Here is a 23,422-nt window from a genome sequence, read left to right on the forward strand (position 1 = left end):
ACAAAGTGTCTGTCATCAAAACAAATATTCAGAGCACCGGCTTTAACTCAAACTGTCATAAAGTGTGATGTGGAGTCCTTGAAAATCAAGTATTTGTAAGTAACACATTCAATGCCACTTCTTGCCATCACTTTGAAACTTAAAATGGGCAGAGTGAGCTCGAAGCAAATCTGATGCTTTCATGGGAGATGGAGCCACGTTTGTGTTCTGGAAGGGATCACCTCTGGGGAGAATCACACTTTCTCCTAATGGCAAAATGCTTGTAGGTTTTGCCTCTTTACTTTGTATTTACTTCTCAAGTTGCACTTGTTCACCTACCAGTGTTTACGAAATCCTATATTTGGGATGCTTTTTCTATAATAAAATATCATTTGTGAAAAAAAAAAAAAAGAGCTGATCTGATCTGTAGAGGGCTGAGCTGCTAGGAGTTGGGAGTGATTATGTAAAACAGGCTAAAATGATAAAGTACTAGTCAAGTCTTTAACCCTTCTGAGAGCCATTAGCAAGAAGTTCAACAGAAGAAAGTGCTAGCTTTCATAATATTCCATTCGTGCCTATGGAAATGTGCTAACCAGGGTAAGATGTGGGGATCATCTCACTACCAAGAAAGCAGGTTGGTATTTTCAGATTCAATAAGTATACATGTTCCCTCTCTCATCAACCAACACTGCTTCTAATTTAAAACTAATGTTTCATCTATAAGACTCACAGCAATAAAATAACAAAAGACTTGTGCATAGAGAAACAAATATATTATTTGAATTACTAAAGTTCATTCTTACTAATTTATGGAATATGATTTCCTCTTTTTATTCATGTTACAGTTTTACATAATAGTGAGTTCATTTTGACATGTTTATAATGCAAATAACATAATTTGCTCTATTGCAATCCCCAGCACTTCACCTTTCCCAACCCCTCTTCCTCTCTGATCCTCCCCCCTTTCTCTATGGAATATGATTTTTATTTATTTTTTGGTACTGGGGACTGAACTTAGGGGTGCTTAACCACTGAACCACATCCCCAACCCTTTTTATATTTTATTTAGCAGGGTCTCACTCAGTTGCTAAGGCAGGCTTTGAACTCACAATCCTCCTGCCTCAGAGCTACTGGGATTACAGGCATGAGCAACTGCACGTGGCTTACAATAAAATTTTTAAATGGCTTTACCTTACGGTTGTAAATGTCAGAGTAGATGTGATTTTTCAGTCTTAGATATTATGCTGCTGGAGTCACTTTCGGTGACTTTTCATTTCTTCAATATTCCAAAAGGTAAAATGAAAATTAATGCATTAACTTTTTATCATATTCTTCTTTTGATGGTAACTTATGATGCAACAAAAGGCCTCTGGAATATCTTCACCACATACATCACTGATGACACTTAACTTTGGTGTGTATTTTCTGGTGCTTAGTTAAGACTGAAGTTCCCACAGAAAGTTTTCCCACATTCATCACACTCATATGGTTTTTCTCCAGTATAGATTCTCTGGTGATGAATAAGGGTTGAGATCTGACTGAAGGCTTTTCCACACTCTCCACATTCATAAAGCTTTTCTCCAGAGTGAATTCTCTGGTGATTAATAAGAGTTGAGTTCACATAGAAAGCTTTCTCACACTTCTTACACTCATATGGCTTCTCTTCTGTGTGGATTCTCTGATGTTGATGAAGGCTGAGCTCAGACTGAAAAATTTCCCACACTCATCACATTCATATGGTTTCTCACTACTATGGATTCTCTGATATTTAATAAGGTCTGAACTAACACTAAATGCTTTGCCACATTCTCTGCAGTCATAGGGCTTTTTTCCATTGTGGATTCTCTGATGTATAATCAGATGTGCCCTCACAGTTTAGGCTTTCTTACATTCATTACAAGTATAGGGCTTCTCTCCAATGTGGATTCTTTCATGCACAATAAGGGTTGAGCACACACTGAAGGCTTTTCCACTGTGATCACACTCATAAATTTTCTTTCCAGTGTGGATTCTCTGATGCCAAACGAGGCCTGAGTTCTGAACAAACATTTTTCCACACTCACTGCATTTACAACATCATTCTCCTATGGTCCTGCCTTCATGCTTTTCTAGTTGGTCTTTATACTGACAGACTTCTCCATACTCGGGAATCTGTAAGGAATCCTCATAATATATGCTAGAGATCTTTTGGTGTGGATTCATCCTTACAAAATCCTTCCCTTTAAAGTTGATACCTTGTTTGCGACTCTGGTCTTGATTCTGAAACAATACAGAGAATTTTCAAATGTACTTTATTTCCTGCTGCTAAAGCAATAAAAATGAAATAGACTTAATTGGGGCTCTCAAACATGTTGTTAGTAATCTGAGGACACACCAATTATATGGTAGCCAGATCAAATGTCTTCCGTCAGCTTATAGAAAGTAACATTACAGAGTTTCTGGAATGAATACTTGACTCAAATGGCTATTTAAGTCTATCATCTAAGAAAGTATTTAAAACAATATGGAATATACGTAAATATAGGAATAAGGGAATGTACTCAATTGTAGAGCTCATGTATGATCTCCAGTACCAAAATAAGTGAATAAATGAATAAATAAAAATAGCATATGATCATACATTAGATTTTGTGTATTTAATTAAATCGAAAAAGAGAAACTTTGGGGACTTGCAGATAGGGTTGATGAAGGGGTATGGGAATAAAAATGGCAAAAAAAAAAAAAATTCAATTGATAAGAAGCCTGAAAAAAATGACAATAACAACATTTGATAGGTATGCTTTACCACCCACAAGAATCCACACTTCTTGAGCTGGAAGAGATATGGGGATGAAAAAGGCATTGCAGGTTATAATGCCATCACTGCAGCAGCTACTGTTGCTATCTGCTGTAGGATTCTGGAGGCTTCCTTCTCAGTGGTTCCTGAGCTGACAATGGAGCAGTGAAGAAAGGATTCTATTTACTCTGAAGAAGGTGTTAAAAACAAAACAAAACAAAACAAAACTCCTTTGATCCTGCAGGAAAAACAGTATCTTAGCAACATTATCTTAGCAACAGGGATGATATATCCCCTCTGCAATTGTGACAAAGTAAACCCTTTACTGGTTCCCACCAGCTCTTTCTACCTTTGTAGTTCAGACCAACATGCACAGAGCTTAGTGGACTGCAGCCACTCTCTTATGCCCTGGGAACAAACATAATTTTGTCTCCAAACTTGATAAAAACTTTGCTCCAAACCCAACTTACAATAATGATTCCCCCTCTGCCTCTTTCCATGTTACAAACTGTCTCAACAGAGGTAAGTTGTCAGAATGCACTCTTGATATGATAAAAATGGCATTTTATCTCTGATCTTCCTTTCCCTGTAACTTCAACATAACAATGATAAAACCAAATTCAGAAGGACATTTTACAAAGAAGAACAACACACAAAATCAATGCAGGGAAGAGTGGAGGACCTAGACAAGGAGAAAATAACATCTCCATTCACCAATTCTACCCGGAATTTAGCCCCATTAGAAAAGACAGTAGGGTCACTAAGAGCCTTGGACTCTGACACAAAGACTGGGAACTGGATCTAAGATAAGAGCCTGGCTCAGCTATCAGCACACTCTACAAGTTCTAGCCTGGGCAATCTTGAATACGACCTGAGAGGTACAGAAGAAGAATGCCCACCCAAACCCCTCCCCTTGTTGCCTTCCCACACCGTATCTGAAGAAGAGCAGCAATGAGTTCCCAGGCTTCTCTGCTAGGTGGAAGACTCTCTGGCACCTCCAGGGAGGTGAAGGAGCCTGGAAATCTCTGGGTATGGCCTACATTCGCCCAAGGATGTTGTGTCCTTTTCCTTGCAATGGCTCTAAGACTGGGTCCTGCCCAGGAGTGCCTCTGACCTAGGTCACTGGCAAGGCCTCTCAGGAAAGTAGTTTTTACTTTCTTGAGTTTTACCCTGAGTAGGACCACCCTTGAGTTTTGGAATTTAAAGGCACTGCAGCTGGGAAATGTCTCTGGTGCAGCTCTGTAGGATCCCCTTAAATGGACAACTGGGACAACACAACATCTTGTCTTCATTATTAGTTACCTGGTAGTCGACACTGTATATCCTGTGTTCTTTTTCCATATGATGGACTAAGCGTGAGTGTAGAACTTTCAAAACATAACTCCATTACTGCAGAAATCTCTCAGGCTACTCATTTATTTATGAAGGAATTTAACTTGACACCACACTCAGTATGCTGGTTTGGGCATAGAAACTTCCTAAAATGAAATATTCAGGTGCAGTCACCAAGTTTTAATCCATCCTATGACAAAACCTGAAATAAGAACATAATATAGGGACAACCTTGGGATATAACCAGCCAAAAGTGAAATGGGGAAAAGCTTCAGGAAATCTGGATTCGAGTTCCACCTGCAAAAAGACTAGTTTTTAAAGTCTTGCTTACTATTTAATTTAGGGAATCACATTTCCTTCGACACTTGTGCCTTCTAAGTAGGATTAACAATGTATTAAAAACTTTATGAGAATGGGTTTTATGTAGCAAATGACATTCTGGTTTGTGATTTTCTTGGAGAGTCAGTAATTTTCCTGTTTAGTGGCTACCGGAGGGATTGTTGAGGATTGTATACTGTGACCAAAGATAAATCTTTGATAATTTACAGCATTCTCTTTCTCCTTACTGAAGATAGCCCCGACATTTGATACTATGGTAATAAGCCCATATGTGAAGGCTTAACTTAGATTTACTCCTGCAATTCTTATAATAGGGATGTTGGCAGATTTGATGTTGAAGTAACTTTAAAATATCACAAGGGACACAGGGGTGCAATTGGATAGGAGTGCTTTTTTCTCTTCTCTTTATTTTATGGTACTGGGTATTGCAACCAGGGCCTTGTACATATGCTAGGCAAGTGCTCTACCCCTGAGTTCCATCTCCAGTCCTGAAACAACTTCTAGTTCTATAGCAGTAGAAAATATTATTGACATCAATAAATTGACTATTTCAAAATAGCTAATAGTATTTTGATTGTCTTCAACACAAAAAATTATAAATGCCTGAAGTGACAATATACCAATTACCCTGATATGATTATTACACACTGTATACATGTATTGAAATGACACCCCATAAATACAATTACTTTCAAAGAAAAAATGCATTAAATTTTTGTTATCAATACCTGACACATGTTGCTGTGAATTACAAACATTAAGTCTCTGTTTTCTTCAATAATCTTACTATAAAGTAAACATAAGATTCTTTTAAAGCTTGGTATAGCTAACTTTTCATTAGTTGTAATGCTAGTATTTCATATCTCTTCTTTCTCCCATTTCCCTAAATATAAATAAAGTGAGGCCTCTGAACCTTGGTATTAAACATTTTGGGGTTGATTTTTTTTTTTTTTTTTGCTGCGGAGGCTGTCCTGGGAATGTATGTTTGACAGCATCCCTGGCTTCTATTCACTAGATACCAGTAGCATCCCAGGTATCTACCAATGATACAACCAAAAAACATTAAATATCTCCCAATAACTGCTGAAGCTCTAACCTGAGATACAAAAGCCTATTCTCAAACAATTTTACAATTATAACTTTAACACAATAGTCTTTAGTGTTTCCTATTTTCTTTCTTTACCCATAAATAAGTCTTGCCAAGCAAATGGAGAGCTTCAAACTTCAACTTTTCACCATACTCGCCTAGAGTTGGATTTTTTGGCTTTACTCTTAAGTCAAGCAGATCTTCTTTTCTTCTTGAGCACAAAAGCCAGTAAGATACATCCTTGAAAACTACTTAAAAATTCCTATAGTACCAAAAATAATCCACACAATAATTCAACAAGCATTTATTAAACGCCTACGTGCTCAGCACTGTACTAGGCACTAGGGGGTGCAGCAATACAAACATGAAAGTCACTGATTCCTGCCCTCAAGGAGCTTACAATGTAATTTTGAAAATAAATACAAGTGTGAAATTACAATACAGTATGCTAGAAAATAATTACAGAGCAATATATTAGTAAGTGCATGGATCACAGTACAAACTCAGAACATAAATGTTGAGGCAGCACAGAATAAGGGAGGTCTCAGTGTGAAGTGAAGTCAAATTAGGAAGAGCTCATTCAGAAGATACAAAGGAAGCCTTTGAAGGGACTGATGAACATGAGCAGGGGCCAAAGATTAATGTAAGCAAAAAGAACAGCATGAGAAAGGCACAAAGGCAAGGGTTTTAAGACAACAGTAGAAGGCTACAGGAAGTTTAAATGTGGTGAATCAAGATGAACATGCTAGGGAATAATGAAGACTGAAGGCATTTAAATATGGAGGGCAAGGTAATGGAGAACACCATTATGGTGTTCTAGAACCATTCTATACCATTATGGTGTAATGGAACATCACTGTTCTGACAAGAATTACCTGCTGGGTACTGAATAAACAATAAATCATTATGAAAATGGAGTTTGGAAGATCATTTTAGAAGATTTATACAAGATGGGAATTCTGAGGACCAGGAAATTGAAAAGAAAGAATTACAGTACTTGGGCCTTACATTATGTGGATCTTCATGGAAAGCCATAAAGGGATGGCAGAAATGTAAAAGATCATGATTCAAAGAGAACATCAACTAAAAATTGAGTCAACAGCAAGACTTTGGATAAGGAGATTGGAGAGCAAAAAATGATGAAAAGGTAATTCCAACGTTGGGATAAAAAATAGGAAAGGTAATGAGTCTCTTCAGGGCAAAGCAGTTAAGCAATGATGCCCATTTGAAAAGAAAATGGAGACTGGTTCAGAAGAGTGATGAGTTTTGTTTTCAAATATCAAGTTGTACAGGTAACTGGAAAAATTCCAAAAATTGTGAGATGGCACACAGGGTGGAAAACAGGAAGCCACTCAAATATACAAAGAAAACAAGAGAGAAAAATAGGGATATAGAAAAAGCAGTAAGACATTATTTTCAGTAGAACGGAGGAAAAATGAAGAGACTAACAAAGAAAAGCCAGATATTGAATAAAAACAATCTAAAAGGATCCCACAAACCAAAGGAGAAGAGTATCCCTGAGGTGCAGGAGAGATTCAATAATATTAAAGATAAAGGAGACTAAAAAGGACAAGAACTATAAGAAGGAAAAAAAGTTAAAAAAAGCCTTTCTATTTATCCACTGGAGAGTCTAAGGACATTTCAATATGGTGAGTATTAAAGCTAATAAGGAGAAATTTTACTAATAAATCAAGGAGAAAATGGGTTAAAAAATGAATGATATCTGGAAAACCAGGGTTGAGAAAAGAAACAAAATGGTTGTTGGAAATGGGCAAAGAAGTTGAAGGTTCTTTACATTTCATGCTTTTGATAAACTTACTATTGTCATCCTAGCAATCTATCTCCCCAGCCTGGGACACTGAAGGTTTCATTTCCCTCCATAATTCTACTTTCCCTTAGGCAATTTGAAGAAATGTGTTTGAATCTAAGTTATTATTGCTTTATTTTCCCAGTTACTCTTTTAAAGATTTTGTTTATATAATTTAGCTTTCAAGAACTAAAAAGCATCAAGAGAACCAACATTTAAAGAAAGTATAAACCAAAATGGTATTTTTCAACCAATTTTCCAGTTATTATAATGAATTTGTACTATACCAGTACCTATGCTGGCATTTACTCAGTACCTTTTATTACCAGGGATACATGTCTTTTAATGTTCAGCTTTCTCTTCCTCCATTAATTATCTATAAAATGGAGCATATAACAATAACTATCATAAGCAGGAGAAATGCTTAACATAGGGTTGGGCACAAAGTAAGTACTCAATAAATGCCAGCTATTATATGGAGACTTAGAACCAAGAGTAAAGCTAAGCAGCTTCGTAAGTGAATCAACTATTCTAGCACTGCTACCTTGCCTCATGGGGAAAGTCTTTGAAACCTAAGATACCTCTCCTTGGACTACGTTGGATGGCAAAAGAGTTATGGAAGAACCACCTTATCATGCCAGTTCCTAAAACTAGAAACTGAGGATGAAAGAAACCACTGATGAATAGTTCATTTCAGATTAAGAGCATAAAAACAGAATCTGCAGATAAAGGAGCATAATATACGTAATTCAGAGTTAAAAGTTCAAAATGATGTTGTAGCTCAGTGGTTTGAGTGCTCACCTCACATGTGGAAGGCACTGGGTTTAATCCTCAGCACCACATAAAAATAAAGGTATTGTGTTCATCTACAACTAAAAAAAAAATTTTTTTTAAAATATTTGAGTGGTAAGAGAACTTGAGACAAAGAATGACTTTTACTTATATCTTCAAAGAATCTAATCTTAAATCACTTGGCCATTTCTATATAATATGCCGAATCAGCATTTTTTGGGAGGCCATACTGAGAAGTGAACCCAGGGTGCTTTTCCACTGAGCCATACCCCTAGTGCTTTTCATTTTTTTGAAAACAGGGTCTAAGTTGCTGAGGCTGGCTTTGAATCTGTGATTCTCCTGCCTCAGTGGGATTACAGGCATGCACCAGCACACCCGGATGAATCAGCTTTGATAATTCTTTCAAGTGACAATCTTTTCTCAAATTCACCCCAGTTTAACACTAACATTCCTAGTTGTACTATTTTTTTTTTCTCTGAATTTCTGCCAGATGCTCAGTAATTCTGAGGTTTAAGTAATCTGGCTACACACTACTCTGGGTACTGATATCTAAAGAAACATTGGCTAGTAATAAACATTTTATTATGTTGCTCGGTTAAAAGAGCTTTGTTTTAGAATTGAAGGCAAGTGTTTTCCTAAAATATGTAAGAAGAGTGTATGGGTACATACGTATGTGTGCACAAATGTGTATTTTCCTTCTAACATACCCATCCTATGCACACAAGGTAGCACTGATGCCATGCAGAATTAGTATCTTACAAAGGGTAAGGCACAACTGAAACAGAAAGCAAGGATCTAGACACAATCAGACTTGTTTCTGGTTTGTTGAAATTTAAAGTACAGGAATTAGGAATGGTCATCTATAAGTTAAAAAAAAAAAAGGAAAGAAAAAGAGAATAAGAAAATAGAATAAGAAGAACTGGGCATGGTGGTGCACCTGTAATCCCAGTAGCTCACAAGGCTGAGGCAGGAGATCAGGAGTTCAAAGCCAGTCTCAGCAACTTAGCAAGGCCCTAAGTAACTCAGCGAAACCCTGTCTCTAAATAAAATATTAAAAAAGGCTGGGGATGAGGCTTAGTGCCCTTGGGTTCAATCTCTAGTACCAAAAGAGAAGAAAAGAAAGGATAACAAAATGAACTGTTCTGAAGAAGTTAACCAAACAAACTAGGATGACTGGTGATACGAAGGTACTGATGGTTTAATGAAATAAATGCAGATAATAATCTTCATGTTGTAGATACTCAAGGTGGGCTATAGGGAGGTACAGAGGAATGTTATAGAGAAGAAATTTCTGATTGTTCCAAAGGTGTACATCTTTGAGGTAAGGTTTTATGATTGGCTTTTTAACATATCAATCATAAACCAACATGATTATTATCCTTTTTCAGGATTGTTACAGTGTGAAACTGCATTATTTCTCTTGGAGTTTTCATCAGAACCCATATAACTGTCTTCTGAATAGACTTAATGTAATTAATAATTTCAAGTTTGAAGGTTAATTTTGAAAAGCAAGTTATTCAATTCAAAGCCTGGTGAATAAAAGAAATAAAAGACTAAGACTAATAGAGGGTTTTCTTGTATAGTTTATTAAATGGGAATTCTAAGAATGTTCCAAATATTTAGAGGAAGAGAACTCTTGGAATATAGTACTTAGAATAAGTAAACTACCTAGTTTAAAGGACATCCTATGTAGAATGCATCAAATTTGGCACGTTACTTTGTACCAGTCTCTTTACTTTACACAGTATCCCTTGGTTTACCAAAAGCCTGAAAGATGAAATACAATGCCTGGTGATGATAAATTTAATAGTGTCTTTATTGGTAGATTACAGACACGATTACTGATGGACAACATCAGAACTCAGCAGAACGAGGAATTGTGAGGTAAGGTATTTAACAAATTACCATTGTGGATATATAAGTTATACAAACAAATGGGAATTAACAGATGAGAAATGATAAATGAGGTGCCGAGGTTGTATAAGGAGGTAGGTCCAGAGTAATGATAAGAATGACAGACAATCTATTCAGGGAGTTGGTGAAGATTAATAGGAACCTAAGAGAGTGGCACTGTAATGGGCCAGAAGGGATGATGCCTATTCTTTTTAAGGATTCTTTCTTCAAGCATCAACTGTCTCCTCTTTATCCTATGTGATGTCATAACTAAGAGAGTGCAAATACTTTTTGTATCAGGGTAGAGTGGGGAGGTGGAAGGAGAATCAGAAGTCACCAAGGTGTAACTATCCAAGCTCAAGAAAAGCCAGGCTGAGCCTCCACTCACCTCTTTCTCTGCATCACTCTCACAACCATCTAATGCGTCCACTTCCTTTGCTGACACAGGTACTGGGACTGGGGGTGGTGAAGGATACGTACAGATGCTCAGTGATTTAGTGGAGTCAGTAAAGGTGATAAATGAAGAAAAATGCTGGAGTGCTGTTAAAAATATAGCATTTTGAGTTTGCATGGGAATATAGATTTTCATCAACTAGAAGGAACATTAGAATAAAAAAAAGAAACACATTAAGTGTCTGTAAAATTTCCCTAGAACTAGGATCTTAGAAAGCTAAATATAAATATAAATCTCACAAAGAGGCTGTTTTAGATGATGCAGCAGCTTCTTGGATCAGATTAGCAGTACAAGGGCACCTTGAGGGGAATAAATGAGAGAAGGGGATCACAGGCCATGGGAAGCAGAGGAATTAGGAGTAGCAGCCTCTCTCAAAACTATAGTTACTCACCCAAAAGACAAAGTTTAGTGCCTCAAGCCATGACAAATAAATTGCTCTAATGCTATTTTAATTTCTAAGATAGTATTAGGCTGTTGGGAGCTCTACTCCATTAGATATCACCAAAGACAATCAAGCTAATCAACCTGGGTGTCAAGGCACTGGGCCCAAACTACTGAAGAGCTATTCTATCTTTGACATCACTATAAATTCTGCTACTAAATGATGATGATGAACTTTCTGCCTTTTTTACTAAATGAAAGACCTCTCCACCAGTGTGTGGTTTGTCTAATGTTGAAAAATGTTCAAACTGTGACCGAAGCTTTTCCTAAACTCCTAAGGATTCAGATTTTTCTCCACTATGGATTCTCTGATGTCGTATGAGACTTGACCTCTGAATAAAGGCTTTCCCACACTCACTGCATTGGTAGGGCTTCTCCCCTGTGTGGATTCTCAGATGTTGAATGAGGCCAGTGTTCCCATTAAAAGCTTTCCCACATTCTTTACATTTATAGGGTCTTTCTCCAGTGTGGATTCTCTGATGTTCAATAAGGCCTGACTTTTGACTGAAGGCCCTCCCACACTCACTGCATTTGTAGGGCTTCTCCCCAGTGTGGCTTCTCTGATGGCCAATAAGATGTGAGCTCCGCCTGAAGGTTTTCCCACACTCATCACACTCATAGGGCTTCTCCCCAGTGTGGATTCTCTGATGTCCAATGAGGTGTGAGCTATGACTGAAAGCTTTCCCACATTCATTACATTCATAGGGTCTCTCCCCACTGTGGATTCTTTGATGTAGAATAAGGCCTGCACTCTGACTGAAAGCCTTCCCACACTGATTACACTGATATGGCTTCTCCCCAGTGTGGATTCTCTGGTGCAGGATCAGTCCTGTGTTTTGACTGAAGGCTTTACCACACTCCTTACAGTGATAACGTTTTACTTTGTTGTGGATATCCTGATGGGAAAGAAGGGCGGACCTATAACTGAAGGCTTTACCACACACGTTACACTGATAGGGTTTCTCCCCAGTGTGGATTCTCCAGTGGCGAACAAGGCCTGAGCTCTGAGCAAAGCTCTTCCCACATTCATCACACTTATGTCGTCTCTCTTGCGTGGGATTTCCCTGCTGCCTCTCTAATTTGCCTAGGTCTTGGGTTTCTCCATGCTCAAGACCCCTGATAACATCCCCGTTGTATTTGGCAGCTGTCTCTCCATGTGGTTGTACTCCAGTAGATATTACCTGTTTTGAAGCTAATTCCTTGTTCTCATTCCTGGTCTCAACACCTGAAATAAAAGTATAATAAACATTAAGCCAATGTTATTTCCTATTCTCTAAGCTGGAAGAAAGGAATTGAAGATAGGAGAAAAGGAAAATATATATGGAATAATACAAGTAAACACAAAACTTTAGTCTCCATAATGGCTTATAACAGGGGCAAGATGTGCAGGATCACACAGAAGTACCATAGGCCAATTGGGAAGGGGTGCCATGAACAAAAAAAGAGGGTTACTGATGGGGGACAGGAGTTGGGAAGGAATCAAGTAAGAAGTGGGAAGGAACATGGAACTACTAAAAGGTTTAATGAATGGCACAGAAATGGGCAAATACCTCATTCATGAAAAGGAAGGTTTATGTGAGAATCTATGTCAGGATCCTACGAGAATTGGGAGGGAAAAAAATACATGAACTAAGAGAGCACTAGTGAGATGTCAATTTCCAACTGGACCAAGACCCAGGTACAAACTATGAGGAATTTGTGTATTAGAGAAGAAAGGTTTAAGTTTTAAACCTCAAGGAGGCTTAATGTTGTATCCCTTTCTGATGAATCCTGAGTTTCAACTCAACTATATTTCCCAGAAAGCTCATAGATATCACGTATATAACAAACAAAAAAACTTAAATGATATTCATAAGCTCTCCTTACCCAGGGAGAACATATTTCTGTAATTCTCGGGCCTATTATCTCTACTCAGATCCTTCTGTGATGGATCAAGAAGCCACTCCTCTCGAATAAGGGACACAGCCATATCTTCAATCTTCTCCAAAGTCTGAAACAAAACAAGATCTTCATTTGGGGCATACAACTGTTTCACAGCCCAAGTCTAGAATGTAAGAGAGACCTACCAATGTATTAAGTAATGGAAATGAACCGTGATAAGGGATGTGAACAGCTGGGAAAAGGGAAATATGCTATATTCATTGTTAAATTTATCACTGTGCAAAAGAATTTGGGTAAGTTCTTTTTTAAAAAATTTTTTTTTTTTTAGTTGTAAATGGACATAATGCCTTTATTTTTTATTTATTTATTTATTTTTGTGTGTGTGAGAGGTGCTGAAAACAAACCCAGTGCCTCACATGTGCTAGGCAAACACTCTACCACTGAGCCACAACCACAACCCTAGCCCAGGTAAGTTCTTGAATAGGTACTACTACAGACAGTCCAAATTTAGGGCAGATGCTAACCAGAGCTATGGGGATTTAGTGAGAAGAAACATGCAACGTACCTGGAACCCTGCTGTGAGAAGTGTAGCTGTTACCTCCTTGTCTCTGGGACTTCCTTTTTGGGAAGAGGTAGGATTCTGGGAAGCAGACAGGGCTGAGGAGAAAGGAGTTATAAATGAGACCAGTCTTGTCCTATGGGTCTGGGAGCTGGTATTTAACCATTCCAAATTATTTGTATTTCAGCATATATGCATGCTGAAGATTTTGCATGTAGAATGCTGATATCTTAGACTCTTGGCTCATACCTACAGTTGCCCACAAAACACCTGCACTTTGATGTCCTTAAATGCAGCCTAAAGTCATGCTCAAAAATATAAAGTGGATCTCAGGGTGGTGGTACACACCTATAATTCCAACTATTTAGGAGGCTAACGCAGGAGGATCACAAGCTTGAGGCCAGCCTCAGCTCAGCAAGATCCTATCTCAAATAAAAAATAAAAAGGACTGGGATGTAGCTCAGTGGTAAAATGCCCCTTATTTCAAACCCCACTTCCTCCCCTGTAATTAAAAAAAAGAAAAAAAAGCATACTGGTTTCCTAACAGAAATTCCCTTTCAATTTTTTCTCTATCACCCAAACTAATATCTTTGTGCTTGTGAATAGTACTCCTTTAAGTCCTAACCTCCTAGCAAACTAAAAATGAAAAACAATCTATCTCTATTAACTCAATTACCTTTCTGAAATGTGTACCATAGTTGCCAGTCTCTACTTCCACTGGATATGAGACCACTTATTACCAAATTAAACATAGGCTGTGTCTTGAGTAATAGGCTTTTATTCTTCAGGTAAGAATTATACTAGTAATCGAGTTTCTATGCTTCTTTTGAAATATAAACCACATATATGAAAAAATGTGGGCTGGGATGTAGCTCAGTGGCAAAGCGTCTGCCTTGTATTCACAAAGCCCTGGGTTCGACCCCCCAGTTCCAAAAAAATAAATAAATAAATAAATAAATAATAATAATTAAAAAACCCTTAATGTGGGCTGAGGATGTGGCTCAAGTGGTAGCATGCTTGCCTAGCATGTGTGAGGCACTGGGTTCGATTCTCAGCACCACATAAAAATAAAGATGTTGTGTCCACCTAAAACTAAAAAATAAATAAAGAAAAAATGTAATGCAGGGGAAAATGAGATTGAAACATATTATTCTTCAAGAAAGTAAGTAAATTCTCAAAAAATGACAGTGAAATGTCAAAAGGCTATAGGAGACAGAATCATGAGGCCTACTCTGGCCAAATCTGAGATGATGCAAGCATCAATTGAAAGACTATAACAGAATATTTATGGGATAAATAAAAATTTATGAGTCTATGCTGATAACAAAAGAAGAAAATGCACTCTTAAAATAAACAACAAATAAACGTAGAAGGAGAGACAGTTAAAAAAAAAGAATCATCATTTTTCTAACCAGCTTAGTAATCACTCAGTAAAGAAGCATCAATGAATACCAAAACTAGTATTTTTTAAGAAGCAAAAGTTTGATGAGGATTAGGATTACACAAACTCAAGCATACCTCTCCACAAATTATTTACTAATGGAAAGGGAAAATCAGTAACTTTACAATGATTAACCTTGCAAGAATAACTTTAATCAAGTCATCAAAGACAACATCACCAATAGGAGAAATTTATGTTGTACCCCTGAAAAGAATACAACATCACTTTTGAAGTGTTCTGGCCAAATATGTACAACCTGAACCTAAACATGAGAAAATATTACAAGAATCCAAATTGTAGCTGTTCTACAAAACATCATATTTGTATTCTTCATAACAGTCAAGAACATGAACGAGAAAGAAAGAATGAGAAACTATGTCAAATTAAAGGGTACTAAAGAAAATTGTATTTTTTTGTTTTGGTCTAGACTGGACAAAAAAAAAATTATTGGGGCAATTGGCAAAATATGAACTATGGACAAGATTAATATTACATCATTTTTACATTCCTACTGTGTTTAATTTATTGTAGTTATCTAAGAAATGCACATGTTTGAGGAAATGCATATTTCAATATTCACAAGTGATGTATTATGATATGAGCAAAATCTCAAAAATGTTTATGTTGTAAATACACTGGGGTAATAGAAATGTGTGACTACTTAAAAATCTCTAAATCCTTTAATTTGTACATAAGTTTACCACTAGGACTAACAGCCTGCATTTGAAATCTAGATAAACATTTAAATTTAGATATTGAGCTGGTCTGTAAATAGTAGTTCTAGCTTCTGATTTTCTAGGAACTAGACAGGTCCCAAATGTGTCTTTTCATTCCTATGAAATCTGACTCCTCACCTCTGTCCTGTGATTTACGCTGGGTTATCACAGGTTGGAGCTGAGTACTTGGAGGTTCTGGTGCAGATTCTGAAGGAACCACTTCCTCCCAGAGTACCCTATGTCCATGTGCACGAGCTGGGACCTAGAAACAATGGGACAGTTGGATTATAAGAAATCCCTTTGAGAAACAAAGTGAACAACATAAGAGGACCAACAGCCTATCTTCAGGGATACACACTTTGGGAAGAAACAGTAGGATTTCTTTTTTTCCCCTAGGGGTAGCAAAGAATACAATCATGTGAACTAGACTGAAAGAAAGGCATTTCTTCTCAGTCCTTAGGGAAAAGATTTTGCCCTCACTACTACACAGAACACCAATATTTTATGCTCCCAGGCAAGGGGAAGGAAAAAAAAAAAAAAAAAAGACAAACTACTACCTAAAGTAGTGCCATAAAGTGGCAAAAATCATTTTTGATGAGGAACTAGGGGCACCGAGTTCTGACTTCAGATCCATCTTTTAATTATTTGGGTGTTCCTAAAAAGATAATTTAAGCTTCCTATCTTAAATTTTTCAGGTTCCCACCTGGCAAACAGGGACAGTACAGTAGTAGGGATGTTATGATAATAAAGTATGGATTATACTCTTTACAAAAACAAACTACCCAGTTTCCAGGACTCCCACAATCACAGCATGTACAACTTCAACTTACTGGCCGTCCTAGTATATCAATCTGTCTTTCCAAATCCTCCAATAAGGTCACCACTTCTTCTCCATTTTCTAACTGATGTTCCTTAACTAGAGTCTGCAGCTCCTCAGGCAGGATAGTCAGGAACTGCTCCAGCACCAGCAGCTCCAGAATCTGCTCCTTGGTATTCAAATCTGGCCTTAGCCACTGATGGCAAAGTGCCCGGAGCTGGATCAGAGCCTCTCGGGGTCCTAGAGTCTCCTGGTAGCACAATTGTCTGAAGCGTAGGCGGAATAGTTCTTGGCCAGGAGGGTTATTTTCATGCAGGCTAGATTCTGGGTCCCAATCATGATCTTCCTCTACCTTGACGATTACAAGGTCCTCTTCAGGAGTCTGGTCAGGTGGAGATGGGGCTGAAGAAAGCTTTCTTGATTCCGTAGCCATTTAGGGCCAGAAAAACTCGGGAAACTTGTTTTTACTACCTTCTTTTCCTTCTTAAGATAAGAACCTTCTGAGGGCCTCAAGGATACTTCTTCAGAAAGAGAAAATTAAAAAATAGTGTTAAAGCAAGTTATGAGTCATAATGACTAAGACAGCTTAACAAGCTCCACCCCCAAGACACAGACTTAATGGCTCAACTATGTATATGTTCCAGCAATAACTCCTTACATTTCCTTAAGCTTCTGTCATGCCAAACCCACCCTGGAAATATCCCTTCCTTCTGCTTTCTCTGTAGGGTCTTGAAGGATGGTTAAACAAAGCAGGAAACCATAGAGACTTGGACTAACTGAAATTCTGTGCTTAACTTCAGCTGGTCCTTTAACCCCTGTTAGCATTCTTTATTTCACCAGTTACACTAAACTGTTTCTACATACTTTTTCAACCTTTCTCTCATTGATAAGACTAATTTCCAAATAATCTAGCTCAAGAGGAAGAACTTTCCTTTCTTCCACCTAACATTTAGCATCAATGCCCATGCCCACCCAACTTCCCTCCTATCTCAAGACTAATCTACTTTGGACCTCAAGTCTAGCTTCAGAATTCTTTTTGGAACAGTGAATCTCCTAGAAACCTGCATGCTCCAGGAACATCTATAATGCAAAAACTGAATCCCACACACCAATAACATTCTAAAATATAAATAAATACAGTAAATATTCTTTTCAGTCTTAGCATAATACATTTGAAATTACTCAATGTTATATGTACTGGTAGTTTATTCATTATACAAATCAATGTTTATCCACTCCCCAATGGAGAGATAATCTGAGTGGTTTCCAGCTTTTGATGATTATGAATAAAGCCACTATGCACATTTGCACATTAGTTTTTATGTGAATATAATGCTTTTCCACTTGGGTAAATTGTCCAAAACTAAAATTGTTGGGTCATAAAAACACATGTATAACTTTATAACCAAGTGTCAAACTGTTTTTCAAAGTGGCTGTAACATTTTGTATTGCACTAACAATAAATGAGAGATGCAGGTGCTCACCATATCCTTGCCAGTACCTGATAATTGTGTTTTTAAAATGAGAAATTCTATATGTAGTAGTATCTCATTTAAATTTTGCCCTTCCTTACCCACCTGTAGATGTTGAGCATCTTGTTATGTATTTTATGTGCTATTTTGCCATGTTTATTCTCTTTGGTGAAGTATCTATTGGAAACTTTTGCCTACTTGGAGTTTTTTTTTTTTCAAATTTTGAGAATTCTGTATTTATTCTGGATACAAGTTCTTTATGTGATATGCGATTTACAAATATGTCTTTCGTTTATTCTTTAAATAGTGGCCTTTGGAGAACACAAATCTGTACTCTTTTTGAAGTCTAATTCCTCAATATTTTTTTTTTCTTTTAAGGACTGTTTTTGATGTCCTATCTAAGAACTCTTTTGCTTAACCTCAAATCGCAAAGATTTTCTTCTAGAAGTTTTATGTTTTACATTTTAATTTTTTCTCAGAGTTTGAGGTATGGATAGGGGTTCTTATTTTTTTCCCCTTGCACACTTCTATAAATTTGTTCTAACACCATTTGCACAAAGGGTTATCCTTTATCTACTCTCTTTATATCTCTTGTCAAAAGTCAATTGACTATAGATATGTGGGCCCAATTCTAGATTCTATATTCTGTTCCCTTGATGTAAATTTAACAGATACAAAACTGTCTAGATTGTTGTGGATTTTCAAGTCTTAAAATCAAGCAGTCTGAGTCTTGCAACTTTGTTGTTTTTGAAACTGTTTTTGTCTTTTTCAGTTCTGTTAAAAAATCCTAGAATTGGATCTTTGTTGATGTACAGCTTATTTTAAGAATATCTTTTCTTTCTCTTCCTTTCTTCTTTTTTTAGGGGTGGGTGGGGAGGTGGTGCTGAGAATCAAACCCTGGACTTCACATATGCTAGGCACGTGCTCCACCTCTGAGTCACAACCTCAGCTAGGGATATCTTATATTGACAACAATGTTAGAAATGACATTTTAACAACACTGAGTTTTCCATTTCATGAACTTCAATCTTGCTCTTCATTTTCATTTGTGCCCAAATGACCTCTTCCCACCTCCATCTTTGAGCACCTGCTTCTTAATGACTTCATGTCATTAAACATCAAGTTTCAGCACTGAGATTCACAACATAAACACTTCCCTCTTCAGGGCTTTGAGACAGACAGGAACTACATTTCCCTCCTGAGGTAAGTTAAAAGTTTGTCTTGCAAATCCAAATCCAGCCTCCTTTAATGGACAGGGGGCCCAGCATAGCTAGTGCCCTTCTGTTATTACTCATTGCCCAACATACAAGCCCAGGATCTACTTCTCCTGCTGGAGTTTGTGATCTTACCCCAGGAAGAAACTTTCTGGGCCAGATATCTAGCACTAACCTTCATCTGGGTGTGGGGAAAACCATGACTTTGTATAAACCTCTATTGGCACCTTTGTTTCAAACTTCCTTCTTTTGGCAGTGGAGAGGTGGAGACCGGGGGAACAGGGGGACGGGAGAGGGGAGGCTAGGGATTAAATTTAGGGGCACTCCACCACTGTGCCACATTAGAGGCAGTGTCTCACTGAGTTGTTTAGTGCCTTGCTTTTGCTAAGGCTGGCTTTGAACTCACAATTCTCCTGTCTCAGCCTCTCTGGAGCTGATGGGATAAGGGTAAGAGAAAACACTGCCACTTGAATTGGAAGTTATTTATTTCTTTACTACTCTACATCTCTCTATAAAAATGTATACTGCTTTCCCATTACTGTAGATTATTAGTTGCTAGGGAGTTTTTACTTCTTAACTTAAAATGTATATTCCTCATGGATACAGATTTATCTTATTAATAGAACCAAAGAACATTACCTTATTTTATTTATAATACCTAACAGAGAATATGTCTAGGTTTGTTATAAAAGGGTTAGAAACAAAAATCTGAGGTCCAAAAAGAGTCTTATTTCATGGCCCTATGTATTTGTGGGACATATATCTCTGGTTTCTATCCTTGGTATAGGTATCATCTCTTGCCTAAGGTTGCTGTGGTTAACTGGTCTTCTTTGGTTATTCTTTCTCTCATTTATGTTTCACATGCTACCTTTTGGGGGTTGAATTGTATTCCCAGAAAAGAGACATCCTAACCTCTGGGATGTGTAAATGTGACCTTCCTTGGAATTAGGGTCTTTGCAGATATAATCAAATTAAGATGCAGTTATATTGGAATAACGTGAGTCTTTAATCCAACATGACTAGTATATTTTTAAGGGAAGAGACTCAGATACTCACAGAGGGAGACAGTCATGTCTTAAGAGGCCTCCTTTTCACAGACCTACAGATAAAAGAAAGCCATTTGATTACAGAGACAAGAGTTACACAGGTGCAAGCCAAGGAATTCCAACAATTACTAGTAAAAACCAGAAGCTTGAAAAGTACAGTCCCGATGACACCTTGATTTTGGATTTCTAGTTTCCCTATTTGTCAAAGAATAAACTTCTGTATCATTAAGCCATCAACTTTGTGATACTGTTAGGACAGCCTCAGGAAACTAATATATTGCCAAGGAGCCTTTTAACAAATAAGTAATATAGCTCATCTCCTTTAGAATCTTTCTACAGGGAACCCAACTCTAGCATGGTATGCAAGATCAAGAAAAGTAGGTAAAGGAAACACTTTGTTTTGGTTATCTTAGATTGTGTTAGCTAAATGTTTTAACACCTACCACTTTTAACATTTATGCACAAAAAAATTCAAAACGTGTGCATTTGTGAAACAGACGCTTCCATAAATGTGCTCAAAAGAACTAATCAAACAACAAAATATGTTTTTAGAGATGGTGGTTCCACTCACAGTAGTCTGACAAAAATTATTCATTATTGACTCGAGTTTTGGAAATGAGACCCTCCCAAAGGGTTCTCAGGCATCTACTAAAGTTAGCTTTAATAAATTAAATAAACTATTCTGAATAAGATACCATACTATCCTGAAATTGTCGAAATGTTTCTTTTGTTCAATTATTCAGTCAACACACCATCAAAGAAAAGAATAACCTAACAGCAAAAATGGATAACTGGGGCTTCTACAACAAAACAGATCTTTAAAAAACAAAACAAAACAAAAACAAAAACAAAACAAAACAAACAAACAAAAAACCCGGAGATTTTATTGAGACCAAAAAGTAAAATTACTAAGTTAAAAAACAATTCAGACCATGGAAATAGTCGGAAAAAAGACAACGCGGGGCAATTCCCTATATTAAGATAAATAAGATCGATGGCAAGATTATACCACAAAACGACTAGCTCTGAAGAAGGCGAACCCCCATAACAGGTTACCTCGCAAAAAGTTTGGGGACTTGTATTCCGCCTGAGATAACAACTAAAGAGGACCCTCAGCGTGAGACTCAGTCCCAGTCGCCGACCACCGCACAGGCGCCCTCTCCGGACCCCTCAGGCCTGTCGTTAGCTGCGGCCTGCTCCGGCCACAAAGAGACCCCCTTCCTCCGGCCTGGAGCCCGACGGTACTCACCGCGAGTTCCAGAGGCTGCGCGGGGTGGGGTCAGGGGGCTGCAAAGGGTGGGCAAACACAAAGAAAAGGAGTGGAGAAAACAGTACGAAAAACACTGTTGGACCAGGCCTCTCCAGCCACCAACTTCCAAACCTGTGGAGGTACTACACCGGCCAGCGCGCATCTTGCCCCAAAGGCACTTCCGGGAGCTCTCTAGGAATCCAGGAGGTCTGACAGCTCTATGGTCAGACGACTGAGCGGACCAAAGCACCTTGTTTCTCCAGGGCGTTACACTGTGACTTGGGCTCCTCCTGCGTCTGCGTACGTGAAAGTCCTGGCTACTAACGGATTTGGATGTCACCTGTGCCTTGCGCCCTGGTCAGCTCAGGCGTTGACTGCCAAGGGTAACGGTCCCCAGAGGCAGGTCCGAGGGCGTGCAAAGGCCGGCCTGTGCTGGCAATAGAAGGGAAGGGAGTACTTCAAAGATCTTCGCGATGCTAATCGCTCATTTGAGTTTGACCCTCTTAGTTACTTTTTTTTTTTTTTTAATATTTTTTAGTTATACATAGACACAATATCTTTATTTTGTTTATTTTTATGTGGTGCTGAGGATCGAACCCAGGGTCTCTCACGTGCGAGGCGAGCGCTCTACCGCTGAGCCACAACCACAGCCCATTACTTTGTATTTTACTGTTTTCTTAAGTATATCGAGTCCTCCATAAACTGCAAATTTCTTGAGTAATTCCTGCTACTCATAGTTCGTATTTCTGTTATGGAAATCCCCTATGACTGCTAGGAATAGTACACTTTACATTCAATAACTAATTGGAATTGAACATAAATCCTTTTTGCATTTTTACATATTTTCCATCCTTCTTATTGCAATCTCTTGGAAAACCTTTTTTACCGCTTAGCTTTTTAAATGCTAAATCTGTCATATAAGATTTAGGAATAGACTCCGTTTTAAGATCACAAAATTCAGGGGACAAATCTGTGTTTGTTATTTATATACCTCTTTTTTTTTAACCTTTATTTTACTTGTTTTTATTTTTATGTGGTGCCGGATGGAGCCCAGTGCCTCACACATGCTAGGCAAGCACTCTACCACTGAGCCACAGCCCTGGCCCCTTATGTACCTCTTGTACAAAAGCTTTTAACTTTCCAACCTAAATAGGACTTGTGGGGTGGAAGTTTTATTTTTGTGTTTTGGTCCCACTTTTTAATTTTTTTATTCTTTCAGTACCTTTCCTAACTACCCATTTTTTATGAGTTCTCAGGTGCCCCTTCAAAACTTTACCTTAATCTCCATCTTTGTCAGCTTCTGTTGGTAGCCACCTCCAATGTTTCTGACACTTCCTCATTTTTAACTCCTAAATATTTTGCTCCTCTTTCAGGATAAAATCTTAGTAGTAGTTTTCATTTGATTTATGGGTTTGTCATCTAATCATCACACAAATAAATAACAATATACACCAAGAAGTTACAGTGTTTCTGGACTCTTTCAAAGCACTTATTTTTGCTCTTTATTTCACAGTTCTTGCCTCCAACTGGCATAGTACTGGAGATAGTTAACAACAGACTAGAAGTCTACTCTCAGATTTCTGTGTTTAATTTTTTTTTTTTTTGAGGTGCTGGGGATTGAACCCTGGGCCTCAGATGTACCGGGTAAATGTTTACCACTAAGATCCTGTCTTGAAAAATAATAATCTTTAACAATAGCAAAGACATTACAAGTTAAATAGTATATTTTGTGAAAATTAATAATATTTTCCAAAACAAATAGTGATAGGAGTAGAATTAATCTCTTTTAATGTCTTTTTAAATGGTGTATGGATTCTTATATCTGCTTCTTCACTCAATCTCTCACTTTTGCTCAGTGTCCCCTGCTCTAGAAGTGTACTTCCTATTGCTCTTCACTTTCACTTTAATCAGAAAGTTTTCTATAAGAATCCAAAAGTAAGGTGAATAAAAATGAGAAAATGGGAAAAAGGAGAAAATAATATGGCTTATTTCAAGACCAAGTTGGAAGAGTGACATAGATATCGCTCCCTTCTAAAAGTCTGAAAAACTAAAAATGCATTTTTAAACAGTGCTAGCAAACAGAAGAGTGCAATTAGTGGATCAGAAATTTAAGGAATTGCTGGAAAA

The 23,422-nt window shown here is 37.7% G+C and overlaps 1 protein-coding gene, 1 non-coding gene and 1 pseudogene across 4 annotated transcripts; all 3 read right to left on the reverse strand.

The window, feature by feature from the left end:
• Positions 1-781: 781 nt before the first annotated feature.
• LOC117794572 (zinc finger protein 383-like) lies at positions 782-2,853 on the reverse strand (annotated as a pseudogene).
• On the reverse strand, positions 2,232-21,470 carry Zkscan8 (zinc finger with KRAB and SCAN domains 8). Of its 3 annotated transcripts, XR_011707783.1 has the most exons (9): positions 21,296-21,470; positions 20,057-20,099; positions 16,328-16,835; positions 15,636-15,759; positions 13,347-13,438; positions 12,767-12,890; positions 10,394-12,125; positions 4,058-4,289; positions 2,232-2,943 (listed from the first exon to the last, which is right to left on the reverse strand). XR_011707783.1 is itself a non-coding variant. In XM_071613613.1 (7 exons), exons 3-7 carry the CDS (start codon positions 16,745-16,747, stop codon positions 11,167-11,169), a joined length of 1,719 nt encoding a protein of 572 aa, XP_071469714.1. In that variant the 5' UTR covers positions 16,748-16,832; positions 20,057-20,099; positions 21,296-21,470; the 3' UTR covers positions 5,802-11,166. The 3 variants fall into 3 exon arrangements, 2 of the variants coding, with proteins under 2 accessions (XP_071469714.1, XP_071469713.1); XM_071613613.1 differs by lacking the exons at positions 2,232-2,943; positions 4,058-4,289 and having other exon boundaries at positions 5,802-12,125; positions 16,328-16,832; XM_071613612.1 differs by lacking the exons at positions 2,232-2,943; positions 4,058-4,289 and having other exon boundaries at positions 5,802-12,125.
• A 401-nt stretch (positions 21,471-21,871) lies between these two features.
• Trnaa-cgc (transfer RNA alanine (anticodon CGC)) lies at positions 21,872-21,944 on the reverse strand. The gene has a single exon. It is a non-coding gene; the product is annotated as a tRNA-Ala (tRNA).
• Positions 21,945-23,422: the final 1,478 nt, after the last annotated feature.

The sequence above is a fragment of the Marmota flaviventris genome, chromosome 6, assembly GCF_047511675.1.
Source record: "Marmota flaviventris isolate mMarFla1 chromosome 6, mMarFla1.hap1, whole genome shotgun sequence".
Lineage (NCBI taxonomy): Eukaryota > Metazoa > Chordata > Mammalia > Rodentia > Sciuridae > Marmota > Marmota flaviventris.